General features: G+C 52.3%; 4 protein-coding genes across 4 annotated transcripts; 2 read left to right on the top strand and 2 right to left on the bottom strand.

The window, feature by feature from the left end:
- Positions 1 to 174: 174 nt before the first annotated feature.
- Positions 175 to 915, top strand: M406DRAFT_327715 (uncharacterized protein; the record flags this gene model as incomplete). The annotated part of the gene is made up of 3 exons (XM_040920246.1): positions 175 to 416; positions 560 to 693; positions 842 to 915. 3 exons carry the CDS (start codon positions 175 to 177, stop codon positions 913 to 915), a joined length of 450 nt encoding a protein of 149 aa, XP_040780296.1.
- Positions 916 to 1,409: 494 nt separating this feature from the next.
- Positions 1,410 to 2,907, bottom strand: M406DRAFT_287470 (26S proteasome subunit P45; the record flags this gene model as incomplete). Its single annotated transcript, XM_040918739.1, has 3 exons — positions 1,410 to 2,140; positions 2,223 to 2,609; positions 2,700 to 2,907. 3 exons carry the CDS (start codon positions 2,905 to 2,907, stop codon positions 1,563 to 1,565), a joined length of 1,173 nt encoding a protein of 390 aa, XP_040780295.1. The 3' UTR covers positions 1,410 to 1,562.
- Positions 2,908 to 3,886: 979 nt separating this feature from the next.
- On the bottom strand, positions 3,887 to 5,977 carry M406DRAFT_249805 (uncharacterized protein; the record flags this gene model as incomplete). Its single annotated transcript, XM_040916639.1, has 3 exons — positions 3,887 to 4,034; positions 4,179 to 4,429; positions 4,505 to 5,977. The coding sequence occupies 3 exons, from the start codon at positions 5,975 to 5,977 to the stop codon at positions 3,887 to 3,889; spliced, it is 1,872 nt and encodes a 623-aa protein (XP_040780294.1).
- Positions 5,978 to 11,661: 5,684 nt separating this feature from the next.
- On the top strand, positions 11,662 to 13,502 carry M406DRAFT_273951 (major facilitator superfamily MFS-1). The gene has a single exon (XM_040918201.1). The coding sequence runs from the start codon at positions 11,914 to 11,916 to the stop codon at positions 13,417 to 13,419; it is 1,506 nt and encodes a 501-aa protein (XP_040780293.1). The 5' UTR covers positions 11,662 to 11,913; the 3' UTR covers positions 13,420 to 13,502.
- The last annotated feature ends 1,258 nt before the right edge of the window (positions 13,503 to 14,760 follow it).

Raw genomic sequence — 14,760 nt, 5'->3', positions numbered from 1 at the left:
GGTCTTTGCTTTAGACCTTGAGTACTCGCCAGACATTTTCTCAGTCTCACTGTATCTTTTCTGCCTTGTTTTCCGGCCGTTTCTAACATCTAATTACAAACATTACGCACTCTTATCTTCCCAAAGAACAACACCAGCCACGCCATACCAAAAGCTCTGAACCCATACTTGACAATGAAACTCACCGTCATCGCAGGCTACACTGGCTTCCTCCTCGCCATCCCCGCTCTAGCCAGCATCAGCGACTCCTGCAAGAGCCTGAAGCTGACCAGCAACGACGCCGGCGCCCACGTCTGGTTTACCGCCAACTGCTCCGGCCTGCGCGAGTGGTCGTGCTCCATCATCGACCTCGATTTGTGCTACGGCTGGGTCATCGGGAGCCAGACCAACACCGCGACGATCGTGGCCGAGGCGTTGTAAGAACTCCTCCCTCCCTTTTCCATTTTTTTGAAAAATTTCTCTCTCGCCGCTCTCATCACTCTCATGTTCCATTTGCTATCACTGTGTTGGTGTGTGTGTGTGTGTGTGTGTGCTCTGACCTGGGTTTTAATAAACATAGTGGTAACTTTGGAACCAACTGCACCACCTGCAAACAAGAGGTCCTTCATGATCCCGCGATCGTCACCTGCAACTGCCTAGCCTACTATGACGGCGAGGTAGGGTCCATCTACGAGGACACGCAGTTCAGTCTTGGTGAGTTTCCAGTCTCTTTTCTTGTTCCTTTTTTTTTTCTTTTCTTTTTTGTCACCTCCCAGACTGTGTCTTTTCAAACTCAGTATATTCTAGCAAGGAATCTGTAATCTGTAGAACCCCTTGATGACTGACTTTGACTCACTGGAAGACGCGGCCCTGGAGAATGCCGACGGGTTTCTGCAGTGCTTTGAGCAGCAGGGACGTTTTCAGAGTTTCTGCTGAGAAGAGGTGTTTGTTTCTGATAAATTAGGACGGCCTTTGCTACTGCATGCTTCATGACACATCCTAGATAAAACCTCAGAATAACCCCAAAAGCTATTTAAAAAAGTACTCCGAGAGGTGACAGGCAAGTAAATGATGCTGTCCAGGCGCTTGAATTCTCACTCGTAGCGGAGGTTCTTACTACAGCAAGAGCTGAATGTTACGAACCCAAGTATGCTTTGTAGCTGTTGATGGCATACAGACAATGAACCGTTGCTGTTCATCGCATATTCTGTCGTGCTCTGCAATGTGACGTATCTCTGTATCAATGGTTGTAGCTTTGTTCCAAAAACGCTATCTGAACCGTCTCAGACCCGCTGCCCACTTTGGTTGAAGTTCTCGCCGCAGTTCCTTTATTATGGAATCATTTCAAGCGACGATATCGCTAGCCCAACCCAGCATTTTCGTCAAGGTTGCTAGTCTTCAAGACAATTGATTGAAGGAATATGTGAGATCAAGGTTGAACAGCGTGTAAATTACCAGGACGTTCCCCTGTCAACGTCTTCCGGCTGTCTATGCGACGGTAAAGTATCACAATCCACTCACTAGCTATACAATGCGGCTTGTACTCGGCGCAGGAATTCTGCTACCTCTTCTCATTTTCTGCATCAAATCTCCTTGTACTCGAGCTTTCCTTCTAACTTCTTTGCCTCAGCCACCTTGCGCACAGCCTTGTTGAAGTCGTCCTGGTTCACTGCCTCCCGGTAGTCTTTGATCGCAAACAAGCCGGCCTCTGTAACGACGTTGCGAAGATCTGCACCGTTGAGGCCATCACTCATCTTGACCACGCTCTCGAAGTCGATGTCGCCCTCGGTGACCACACTGGCAGCGTGAATCTTGAGAACCTCAAGGCGGCCAACCTCATTGGGCAAGGGGATTTCGATCTTGCGGTCCAGACGTCCGGCACGCAGCAGCGCGGGGTCCAGGGTATCAGGTCGGTTCGTGGCCATGATGATTTTGGTCTTTCCGAGGTAGTCGAAACCGTCCAGCTGGTTCAGCAGCTCCATGAGTGTTCTCTGGATCTCTCGGTCTGCGGATGTACCCTCGGAGAACCTTCGGCCACCGATGGCATCGATCTCGTCCATGAAGATGATGCAAGGCTCGTGCTCCTTGGCGTACCCGAACATCTCGCGAATGAGACGGGCAGACTCTCCTATGTACTTGTCGACGATGGCAGAGGAGACAACTATACGGCACGTATCATGTTAGGATGCGCCATCGTCGGTTGAGCCTAAGTGCAGGACTTTAAGCTTTCAGGACACACATACCTTTCAAGAAATTGGTCTCCAGACTACTCGCCACAGCACGCGCCAGCAGGGTCTTGCCTGTTCCTGGGGGTCCGTATAGCAACACGCCTTTTGGTGGCTTGATGCCGACCCGCAGGAAGAGTTCTGGGTTCTTGAGTGGCAGCTCGATAACCTCACGCAGCTCTCTGATCTGGTCATTCAGACCACCAATACCGGCGAAGCTGACCTGGCCAGGATCCTCCAGAGACATGTTGTAGACGAGGGGGTCGACCTCCCGGGGGAGCATGCGCATAATTGTGAGGGTTGTCATGTCGAGGGCGACACGGGTTCCTTGCTTCAGCTTCGCCTTGTCGACCTTGGAGCGGCAGCCGACGACATATCGAGGACCGGAGGATGCCTTGACGATAACTGTGCCGGGTGGTGTCAGTAGGCAATATCGCCACACACGACGGAAAGACGGAAAGGGGGGATTAAGGAAAAAAGAGGGCGGCAGCATACATCTCTCGTCATCGAGCTGCTTGAGGACCTCGCCGATGATCTGGCCGACACTTTGTAATGCCTTGATGTTCTCCTCTGTCTGGTTGAACTCCTTCTCAAGGTCCTTGATCTCCAGCCGCAGATTCTTGAGCTTGACCTCCCAGTTCCGCGATTCCAGCAGCGACTCGGTGTAGCGCGTGATGGCGTCGTTCCTCTCTGGGTCAGACATGTTTGTTGGTAGGGGGTCTGGTTGGCTTCGGGGATTGAGATGTGGGAGGGAGCAGCGGCGGCGGAGGAGTGGTACGTAGGGCTGGCCAAGTAAAGCTCCTCCTGTATCAGCTGTTAGGTGGGATAAATGGTCAAGAAGGACTATCCGAGAAGGAACAGCAAGAGCAGGATGGCCTTTTCTGATCAAGGAGAATGAGTAGTGTTGGAGTTGGCGTTTGCGCGTGGCAGTGGTCGTTTGTGCTGCAGTGTGTTGACGTTGACGCAGGGCCCAGAGCTCAAACAGGTCCACTGCCCAGCAGCGAGCTTACACAAGCTTCTGCTGCCTTGTGTTGGGTTCCGGCTGGCAAGCAATGGCGCTGACAGGGATAGCCGGCTTAGCTTAGCTCAGCTGGTACTGGTACTGTGAGAAGGTACCACCAACCTGCCAGCTGCCTGCAAAGGTACGTACACCCGCTGCGCTGCTTGACGGTGTGAACCTCAACAGCGGCCAATTGATTTCACTGAATAAATACGTCGTCGAAGATGTGAATAGACCTACTTCTACAGAATCAATGCCTCATCAACACTTTGGGCATGTAATCGAGAAATGCCCATACCTCATACCACCTCTCTCCAGACTCGTAACAGGGGACGCCAACAATGAAACCAGCCAGCCACGGCTTGCAAACGGTCTTTCTCGTCCCTGATTCTATGCAGCCTCCTTGGTGCATATGCTGGACCCGAGAGCAGGACTTTGAAGATGTACGATCCTCGCCCTGAAAATGAAGGGAAACATTATCGATTACTATCGCTGAAACTCAAACTATTCTGCCCCAAAACTCCACTGTAATATGCTGTCTGTACGGTATGTATGCAAATGCATGACCTGCTTGCCCACCTTCAACCACTCTGACTGACCGTCATGCCAGCCTTGCCCACCTTCCAAGAAGCATGGCCGTCCTCCTTCGAGATCCTATACGCCCAAGGCAGCCCTCCATCGATCAAGAGAGTTGCGACGGATTCTTCCAACGCCCTCTCTCCGTATGCCACCATGCGTCCTCGCTAGATTTAGCCGACGCGGACCTGTCACAGTTATACGAGTTCCATCGGCCCGTACAGCCATCAATAACCTTGGTCGCCTCGCCCGCGCTGCCATCCTTAATGCTCTTGCTACTGTTGCTCTTCTTCACCTTCTCTCTTCCCTCCAGCCCAGCACCACCACAAGAAGCGCCCGCGACACAGCCCGTCCCGTATCCCGCACCGCTCCGCGATGCAACGTCGCCCTTCTTGCACAGGTCCTCTCCGCCGTCCGAGAGCAGCTCCGCGACACCAACCAGCCCGCCGCGTTCATCTGTCCCGCCATGATCCGGCGTCAGCAAATAGGTGATCCTGCTCGTAACGTCGCCGATATACGCCGCCAACCCTGACGACTCAATAATAACTCCATCCTCATCCTGAATGTTCACCTCTATCCGCGGTAACCGGCGCGCCGCCTCTAACCTCGCCTGGGCCGCGAGCCGCGCCTGGTGGAGATCGCTGCCGGCCTCGCGCCCAGCACCACCAAACGCCTTGCCGCTATCCTTTGTGTCGGAGGACAGACGCCCGTCCAGATCATACACAGCGCTGGGGTCAATTGCCTTGCTGCTACTGCTGAAGCTGTTGACAGATCTGTGAGAGGGTCGCGTTCCGCCCGGTGTCGTCGACGACGCCTGGTTTATCAAACCGGTCCGGAACCTGTCGCCAAGGAGCTCGACCCGCTCCTTGGGCCGGCAGAGAGCCTGGAACAGGCCACCCGTGTCACAGGGCGTGCGCAGGAAGCGCAGGTTGGGAAAGCCGTTGGCGGCGATGCTTCGCGCCAGGAGGGCATCGGCCCTGGTGGGACCACTTGTACCTGCACCCTCTCCATTCCGATCAGCGGTGTTCAGCCCGCTCTCGAATATGTCCCAGTGAAGCATCTTCAGGGACTGAGACGCAACATAGGGCATAAAGCAGAAGAAGTCGTCGTCTGGTGTGGGCGCTAAGGTCTGCACAAGGCTGAACGTGGTGAGGTTGGAGAGGTTGGAGAAGATCCGGACAATGGCTGGGAGGGAGTCGACATTTTGATGAATCAAGGTCAGGGTTTCAAGTTCCTTGGCTGAGTCGTGTGTTGCAAACGTGGTCAGACCGGCAGTAGTAACACCGGCACAACGCACCAGGCCAAGTCTCTTCAAAGGCTTGGGCAGAGCCAGCAGGGTACTGTCGTTGAAAGAAACAGCAGGAATGTCTGATAAGTAAAGTGACTGCAGCGAGGGCAAATAGGTGACGATGACGCCGAGGAGGTCGTTGGGAGTGTAGAGGTTTGCGCCAGGAAGACAATGGATCGTCAAGTGGGACAATTCGGTCCATTCCATATGTTGGCGGACGAAGTTGTTGGCGAGCTGGACTGGGAGGTAGTTGAGAGAATGTGAGGGACGCCCAGATCCCATCGAGTATGAGGCATGTCTGGATTGTGGACGGCCCTTGATTTTGGAGAGCCGCGCCTGCTGCTGACCCTCCGGCTCAGTTGGTTCCGCGTCCACGACCCAGGTCATCTCCTTGAGTTTTGTCCTAGTCGACAGGGCCTGAAAGATTCTGCTGTCGCTATGGTTGTAGGTAGGGTAAAAGCCTTGCAGCCGTTCGAGGTTCGGGCAGGCCATCACGACAGAGGCGACAATGTCATGATAGGATTCGGGTTCCAGAGGGGCTTCGTCCGCAAGAGCTGGCACCTTGAGGGCACGGACCGTCGAGGCGATCTTGGGGTTCGACCGGAGGGTCCTTCTGAGGAGAACCAGCCTCGTAGAGTAGACGCCCTTGTACTTCTTTCTCTGCACGGCGCTGTCTGGGCCTACCAGCTGGATCTCGTCGTACAGCACAGCCCTGGCAGCATAGAGCAACCGCCTATTACACACAGTGATCGAGCAGCAATCTCGCATCCAGCATGTCGCACAGCTGGTGCTTCTTTCCTCCAGATGAAGCACCTTCAGATGATCCAGGATCATGCGCAACACCTCATCAGGCAGCTTCGTGAAGACTTCGTTGGGCCCTGGTCTTTGCACACGAACCTGCTTGATCATTTCTGGCCGTCGCTGCCACGAAGATCCGGACTGACGATATGAGTAAGTCGGCTGTGCGAAAGCTGAAGGAGAAGAAGAGAAAGCCTCCTGCTCTGCTGACATAGGACCCCAGCTCATCGCCCGCATCCGACCTTGGCCATTCGCGATGGAGTCAAAAGGTTGAAATGGTTCAGACCGGCGATTCTCGTTCATCTCGGCCAACTTCGTAGGGCTTGTAAGGCGCTGGGGCCTGGCATACATCTGGGGCCGTCGGATGGGCCCCTTCTCAGTAGCCTGTGGACTGTCGATGGTGCTGTACCTGTTCGCTTCCGAGGACGATGTAACATGGGAGCTCATCTCGGGCAGGGAGTCGCTGGATCTGACCGTCCTGAGTGGTGAAGGGATTACGTTGTTCAAGGCGGCAACATGAGCGGCAAAAGCTTGTGATGTTCGCTGGTCGGGCTGGTAGGTCATGGTGCGAGGTCTTATGACGGGCCTTGTGGCAGTGCCATTTACGTGGTTACCCGTTGCCGCTGTGCCTCTCAAGACCGAGTCTCCTCCCCCACTGCCGCTGCTCTGGGGTCTCTCGTCCGCACGGCCATTCGCTCGAGCGCTTATGGGGGCGTCTCCACCACCGCTGCTCTGGGGCCGCTTTCTTGCATCGTTCTCGGAGAAGACTCCCTGGCCCATAGTGTCTGCTCGGCTGCGCCTGCGCTTCATGAGATCATCCCATGAGCCCACCGTCGGCGGTCTCTGCGCCATCGAGACCGGCCGTGGCCTTGGGACAGCCGCCATCTCCTCTGCGATCATGCCCCTTTGTGTGCGAGAGTTGAACCGTCACAACAATAGAGGAGACCAGACGAAGTGGATGAGCAGCTGTCGTATGTGGGTTTCATCGAACGAAAAAGGAAATAGAAAGAATGGCTGCGGCGGCCCTTTGTCTGTCTACGCAGGTCGAGAGCTGCAGTGCAGTTGGGGCGGCGGCGTCAGCTGAACGGAAGCCGGGGGCGACTGGGGTCTGGGTCGGATTCAACAAGGCTGGAGTGAAAGCCAACGCGAGGTGATTACTAGTAAGTAGTAATACTATAGCTGAGCAATCTAGACACAAGCTTTGCCCGAGCCCGAGTCCAGCCCAGCCTCGCACCGTAGAGTGGTCGGTACTGTCGTAAGAATTATTGACGGGTGGGTTACCCAAGACCTGCATGTCCTCCGTGATCAGCTGTAGCCACACAGCAAGCCCGATCCAAAGGTCGTCGTCAAAAAAATAAATGAAAGAAAAGGGAAAAAGTACGAGACAGGCCAGCCTTATACTGATGTTCCGGTGTGAAAGGAGGGCAAAGGGGAAGGATTGGAAATGGACAGGCGAGGTTGCGGAAACCAAGCACAGAGATCAAAGATAAAAGGTAAGAAAAGAAGTAAAAACCCAGTAAAGCAGACAAACATCGACATGTCGGCAACAACCCACTCCGAGCGAAGGGAACTAAACCTGCTGTGTGCATGCAACAGTGGGGACCCCTTCATGGGGGAGTGCAGCCGTTGATCCAAGGTTCTGTACTGTACTATGGTAAATAAGATGATCAGTCAGCGACCAGCCTATGAAGATCAACAGTCCCTTCTCAGCCAACCATTTCTGCACCATCCTTCGCCCTTTTTGGTGCCAGAGTCGATCACAACCTTGCATATCTATTCGCATTTTTCCATAGTACCTGCATCCCGAAACAGTGACCATAATAGTAAAGTAGCAAGAGTGCTGGTTCTCTTATCTTAAAAATACCCTCACACTGTGCATAAGAACAACGCTTGCGCGGCCCCCTTCCCCTGAAAGCCTTTGCTCATCGGCACCCGGCAGCCTGAGCGACCACAAACAATTAGTTCCTTGGTAAATAGCGGCTCTTACTGTCACCATCATCATCCACTTGCGACGTTGGGCCTAACAGGTGCGTCTCCTGACCAAGCTTTCAGGCGCACTCAAGCATATACTTTCTTAAGGCATGGTGCGATGGGATGTGCGCTCTTTAGCACTGCCACTAATATAGGGCTCATCTCCCTCTCTCTTGCAACCGCTCACACGAGAGCAAAAGAATTGGGGTGGAAGAGGGGGGGCCGAGGCGCAAAACTGGGTCAAAAGACAGCGAAGCCGCCGATACATCCGCTGATGACGGATTTGGTTAATGGTGAGACGCCACATGGCTAAAAGAAGCCAACCCGCCAGCCCAATTTTTTGGGGGGTCAAATTTGGGAAATTAACGTCTGGGCAAAAAAAAAAAAAAAAAAAAAAAAAAAAAAAAGGAAAGAGCCTGTCTCTGCATATTTGAGTAGGAGTACGAGGTATGCTTGGCTGTGAGAGAAGAGACGAAAGAAAGAGTCATGCTCTCGAACCTACTATACGAATATATGTGCTTGGCGGGAGAAAAACAGATGTGAGGGAAGCGCATTGTTACAGAGGGGGTTGTTCAGGCACAATCTACGCAGCATCCATGATGAAACAAATCGTACAAGGTCGATCTCGGGAAATTTGATTGTCAAGATGGAAAGGTCGTAATACATGGTATAATAAAACGCACCACTCCCCTACCCAAACAGAAGGGTGCCAGCAGGACGTGCCCAATCGGATGCCTGGGCAAATTCCTCAGCCTGCAGCCGCGCAGCCGAAGCCGAAGAAGCCCTTGTGCAGAAATAGTGCCTAGACGGCTGTCCTGGCCTGTCGATCAGGGGTGCAGAGTCGTATTGCAGTTGGGGCCTGAGAACAAATGACTTCACGTCATCACCCCGTGGTATTATCTACTCGATCTCACGTCGCGTCGCATGTGACACGTATTGAAAGACAGAGGTACCCTCCTGGAGTCAAAATATATGTGTGGGACGAGGTATTTGTTCAAACATTTCGCGCGCGACATGGGCTCAACAGTGAGAGAGAAAAAAAAAAGAAAGAAAAAAGATAGAAAGAAAGAAAAAAAACTAACAAGAGTGAGCGAGGACAACTGGAGTCGGAGTCAGCAATGAAATTCACCTCTTAATCTTGTTGTGGTTCCGGCCCCGGTCTTTCGCGTCACTAAGATTGCCCTTGCTGTTCCTAATCTTTATGGCGTCTGTCGCGTTTGGTTTGATAGCCCATATGTTCAAGCTCTCTTGCAGATAGGATGGGATACGACTTGCAATCTGTTGGCTGGACCGCCTTAATCCAACCTCTGGCAGCCTCAAAGGAGCCTCGGTGGCGGTCCGCCGCTTGATTATGCTTCGGCTTGAAAACATGGACATCCGGTCTCTGACGAATTGACGACTTTGGTTTCATATGTTGGCTGAGCTTCCTTTCGTCAATTTACGACAGCCTCTCATGTCTAGAGATTGTCCAGAATGTTCGATAACTAATTGCTAACCAGACAGACTTGACTATCGCCTAGTTGCCATCCTCTCTACGGCAATTAGTCTTCGCTCCTGCTGATTTCCACTTCTGCGTCTCCTTGGTTGCGTCTCCCGTGCCAGTCCATCTTCACACTGATTATACTGTACTGACATGGAGCCGGCCTGGAGTCATGCCCATACCGCGGTTTTGATAGCATGGCATGAAAGGTGTCGGATCAGCAGCCACAAAACCAAAGAGGACTAGCCAAACGTTGGTGTGAGAACACAGGATTACTGGTCAGCAAGAAGTGAAAGACTGTGCGTTTGGTGCAAGTTAGTACGTCTTCGGCTATGTCTCAGTGTCCAGACGACACATCGAGGGTCATTATAAGGTTGATCCAAACTATTCATCGGCCACCAGATGTGATAAATCGTCATTACGAATAGTCAGTTCAATAGAGTTGCACAGGTCAGGACACAGCCTTCAAAAAAGTCATTTGATAAGGATTCGTATCGACAATGGAAGAGAAGGTGACAAGGGCAGGCATTGCCGAGGCGATGTAGTACAGTATGAGACGAAGAGATGATGTAACGCAGGTACGTAGATTCCAGTGTGTGTACCCTCTGCAAGGCAGATATTTAAAGTACTTAGCCAAGGATTGATTGAATGAGCCTTCATGCTTGAGGCACGTAAATACGTGAGCTCACGGGCTCAAAAGTGCAGAAAGCCATTAGAAGCAGACAATTTTGTTCAGGCTCAATCTTTCCTCTACCATCCCATTAAAGAGACTTCATGAGGCGCAGCCTACACGAGGCTCGTGGCCTTTTTCAAGTGACGCTTTGATGTTGGTCGGTCAGCCTCAAGCCCAGAGCCACATATGCTTACCTTGGAAACCTTTGGCCATTTCCCCGAGATCTACGTAATCCTGGGCTACTCTGTCCTCAAAATCTGCTCAAGATCATATGTGTCTTATAGTGGTGTCTTCTGACTCCCCTCACCTCAATCGGGGTGTCCCCAGCGTCAACGTAACCTTGTGGCTCAATTACTTGTCCCCCCCCCCCTTCTCCCGTGACCATCACTCGATAGAGACTTGAAGCATGCGGCTTCTTCGCACGTAATCCAGCTCAATTCTCATAGATAGGAGATAATATTTCGGGTTCGGGATCATTGTAGTTCATCTGGTACGTGTTGACGTGTGTTGCATCCATTGCCCAAGACGCAGCAGCGGCTCTGCTTATGGAGCCGTACCCAGATGTAGACTCTCAAGTTTGCCCTGCTCAGATCTGCCGCATTTATTACTGTGTTTTGAGAAGCTGGTTGTGAAGATTGGAAGCTTCTTTTTGGAAGATCTGCCTGGGTCTTGTTGAAACAGGCGGGATAATCAATTTCATTCCGTCTAGCCTGGATTGCCTGAAGCCCAACACAAGTTATGATGTGAACACCAATACACGCTGCGTGCTGAAGTGCAATACTATACAACCCCGAACTGTTGCTGAATTTATAAATGTAGTGTTTTTGAGGAGGTCTAGCGTGGGCCATTTTCTTGAGGAACGGATCCCATGAACTCTGTTCATCAACCTTCCAGCACGTGCAAACACGCTCGATTAGGCACTCAGATTTCGATGAATTTCCCCTATGTCTAGGGCATCAGCAGCAGTATTAGAAAGCAACAAATCGTTATTTGTATATGCGTATATATACAGTAACCAATTCTACAATAAATCATATCCATAATAACAACAACGGCAACAAGGAAAAAAGCAAGAAAATAAAAGGGGGAGGGATCTATCCACATTTATTTACACCAATAGTAGACCGTTCTTTGTGCGTTATCAAGAATTGCCACTAATGCAAGCACTTGAAGCAGTGAGTTGCTTTCAGCGGAAAAGAAATTTTTATCCTACGTGGCGAGCTTCTTTTGTGGGCCCTTTACATCATGGGTGTGCTGGTATCAGAAGAAGACGGACGCTTGTCAACCCCGCGATAACCTCATTACTTTCTTCTTCATCAACGGGGATACACCACAGTATGCCTCCTTGAAATAACCGTTTCTATGTAGCCTTTACCTCCTCCTCCTTCCGGCTATTTACTGCTCCTCTTTGATAGCTCACTGGCAAGGAAAAGAAGAAGAAGAAAAAAAAAGAAGACCATGGGCAACAGTAGCGACTACGAGGCTCGTGCGTCCCAAGATGGCGATGGCACGCCTCTACAACGTTTGACGTCCACTCTCGAGGAAGCTCCTGGGCTTGTACCCCCACTAGGTCTGCCCGGCCTTCCTCTTCGTCGACGAAGCACTGCGTCCAAGCACAGTGTGAGATTCTCAGATGACCCGCGGCGGAACTCCCAGGCCGTTGCTGACGAAGAGGAACTCGAGGGCCTGGCCAGGAGCGCGTCCGCTATCAGCGGAGCTGGCGGTGATGCAGGACACCTCCGCCAGCGACGCGAGTCGCAGGACGGCGTCTTCGAGCTGCCCGTCATCCAGAGGCCTCGTGCGGCAAAGCCAGGGCTCCCAAGCACCATCCGTGAAGTCCCTTCCAACCTGCCCACGCCATCTTCCACCCGGCCCCCATCACCTTCGACGCCAGGGACTCGACTGTTGGAGGCCACCGACTACATGGGCGTGTACACACCAGTTGCCCATAGTTCACCACAGACGCCTCAGAGCGAAGCGGTGCACGAGTTAGGCGTCGGCCATGCCTACCCTGACATCGGCGTCATCGCTTCCTGGCGTGGCGCCCTCGTCCTGCTGTGCACATGCGGTGCCCAGCTGATGGACAATGTCTTCATGACCAGTATTAATATCGCCCTGCCGGCCATCCAGAAGGACTTTGGGGTCAGCAGTTCGGATCTTCAGTGGCTCATCTCCGCCTACACCCTCACGTTTGGCGGGTTCTTGTTGCTGGCCGGCGTGCTGTCGGACAGGTACGGACGGAAGCTGATCTTCTGCTGCGGCATGGCCAAGCTGAGCGTATGGACGATCGCGAACGGCCTCGCCCCCTCCTTCATCTCCATTGCCATCTTCAGGGCCCTGCAGGGCATCGGAGCCGCCATGACCGTCCCCAGCGCCGTCGGGCTGATCAGCAATTATTTTGTGGCCAGGGAACAGACGCTGGCCTTGACAATCTTCGGCTCGGCCGGCGCTGTGGGCTTCTGTATGGGCTTGATGTTTGGTGGATTCTTGACCTCCTCGCTCGGGTGGCGCTACATCTTTTACGTCGCCGTGATCGTCACCGGTTCGCTCGGTGTGCTCGGCTGGTATTGCTTGCCCAAGGACCGGATGGACGGCCACACCCGTCCGAAGCTCGATTTCGTCGGGGCAGGCCTGTCTACCGGAGGCCTGGTCCTCCTCAGCTACGTCCTCTCCAGCGGCGGGGAGTACGGGTGGGGCAAGGCCTTCATCATCGTGCTGCTCCTCCTCAGCGTGGCCATGATTGTGGTGTTCGCCTGGGTCGAAAAGAAAGTGCCCAACCCCATCATGCCCCTCTCGCTGTGGAAACTCGAGAACTTTGCTGCCCTCTGGGTGGGCGGCTTTGTCATGTACGGTGGGTATCAGACAGCCATCTACTACACGACGCTGATCTGCCAGGAGGTCAACGGGCTCAGCGCCGGCGAGACCGCAGTGAGGTTCCTGCCGATGGGTGCCACGGGCTTCATCTGTAGCCTGAGCATGTCACGGGCGTTGGAATGGTTCAACGCCAAGTGGATGCTCGTCACGGGCATGGTCATCTGCGCTCTTGCTCCCATCTCCTCGGCCCTGATGCAGCCGAGCGATGTGAGCTTCTGGAGACATGTCTTTCCGACCACTGTCTTGAGCGTGGCTGGCACCACGATCGTCTACTGCACCATCACCGTGGTCCTGCTGGCATCTGTGCCAGCCAATGTCAAGTCTCTCTGCGGAGGCATGATCAATACTGCCTTCCAGATTGGCAGCGGCGTCGGGCTTGCCCTGTCCAGCGCTGTGGTCCAGGCTGTCGACATCAACAAGGGCCACACTGAGCTTCGGCAGTACGAGACAGGACTGTGGTGTGTGGTCGGTCTCGCTGGCGTGGGCATCTTGGCCAGCATTTTTGGAGTGAAGGACAAGGGGAAGTACGTGGGCGGACCAGTCATGGCACACTAAGAAATGCAACACCACAACAACTTCATAGAGAGCCGTCTTTTAGAATCGGCTAGAATTTGGTATAGAGCGGTCATTAGAATAGATTTCATTTTGTTTCGTATACCCACGCGTCTGTAATTAGGCGAATTCAAAGTTTTGCTAACGTTTTGGATATATGTTTATTTTACATTGGGATTGTGGCAAAGGGGCACTGTTTATACAGGAACATAGTGAAGGATGTCATCGTTACCCTCGTCCTCAGGCATAACAGAGAAAGTACCTTAGCCTGCACCATAAATACTTATATATACATGTATCCTTGCCTCTTTGAAACTCCAAACTTTAGCAAAGAGTCATGACTGTATACGTGTACCAGCCTTTGTTCTTTCTGTCTACACGAATAGGTCTTTCAATCGCTTCCAGATATTTAATCGAAACTTACTTGGATTCCTCTTTATTCCTTTTATTTTTGTGACTGCCAAAATGGCCTCAGTCAGCAGTCTGCAAGGCCAGCTGATCTTTCCTAGTCTTCTTCTGAAGCGCGTATCACCAGTAGCGGCCATCCTCCTACATTATGTTATGCAGACGGGATTATCATAAACACTGAAGATTGTCATGTTAGGATCGAGACGGAAGCATCATGGCATGCATGACACCTCCCTTTGAATGATGTTGGTCTAGTGTCCAAAACTGTCTGCTCCCCCTCTGGTAATTATACCCCCCAAAAAAAAAACCAAAAAAAAAAAACCCACCAAAAAACCACGTCCCCTTCCCCCCTTTTGCCCAACAAATACAACACTCGAGTCAGTGGTCTTAATTATCGCCTCGCTGGCCGTGGCGCAGATGTTAGTTGGTCCCCGTTCTATTGAGCTTTTTGCCTGCCATTTTGTTTTTGATATTTATTTTTTCGGATCCGCCCCCTGAACTCATAAAGCCACCACGAGCAAAACAACATAATTATTTTGATGAAATGTCTAGCTTATCCATGTTCCAGGTTCCTTTTTTTTTTCTGCCCCATAAACTCCACGCAATACACAAAAGAAAAGCAAACAAGGGCAGAATCTGGCCGGAATGCCTTGAGATTTTGTAACCAGATAGATCAGGTGGTCCGTAGGAAAGAAGTAATGTCAAAGAAGGGCACGAGTCATTGCCACAAGACTTTTTGGCTCGCTATCGAATGTTTGCGTTCCGCCAACAGATGATGGTAGTGGCGGTGCTGACTGTGTGACGTCGTCTCCCACGGTGGTCCTCAATGAACATGTGAGCATCACGTGCTCCCCTTGTAAATGAACAGCCCGGAGTATAGTGTCTTGTGGAATGACGTTGTTGTTTTTAGCCAGGAAATTTGATGACCCCATGAAC

Source organism: Cryphonectria parasitica, assembly GCF_011745365.1.
Source record: "Cryphonectria parasitica EP155 unplaced genomic scaffold M406scaffold_2, whole genome shotgun sequence".
NCBI classification, from domain to species: Eukaryota; Fungi; Ascomycota; class Sordariomycetes; order Diaporthales; family Cryphonectriaceae; genus Cryphonectria; species Cryphonectria parasitica.
Note: the sequence above shows the minus strand (reverse complement) of the source record. Positions and strands in the feature narration are given on the sequence as shown.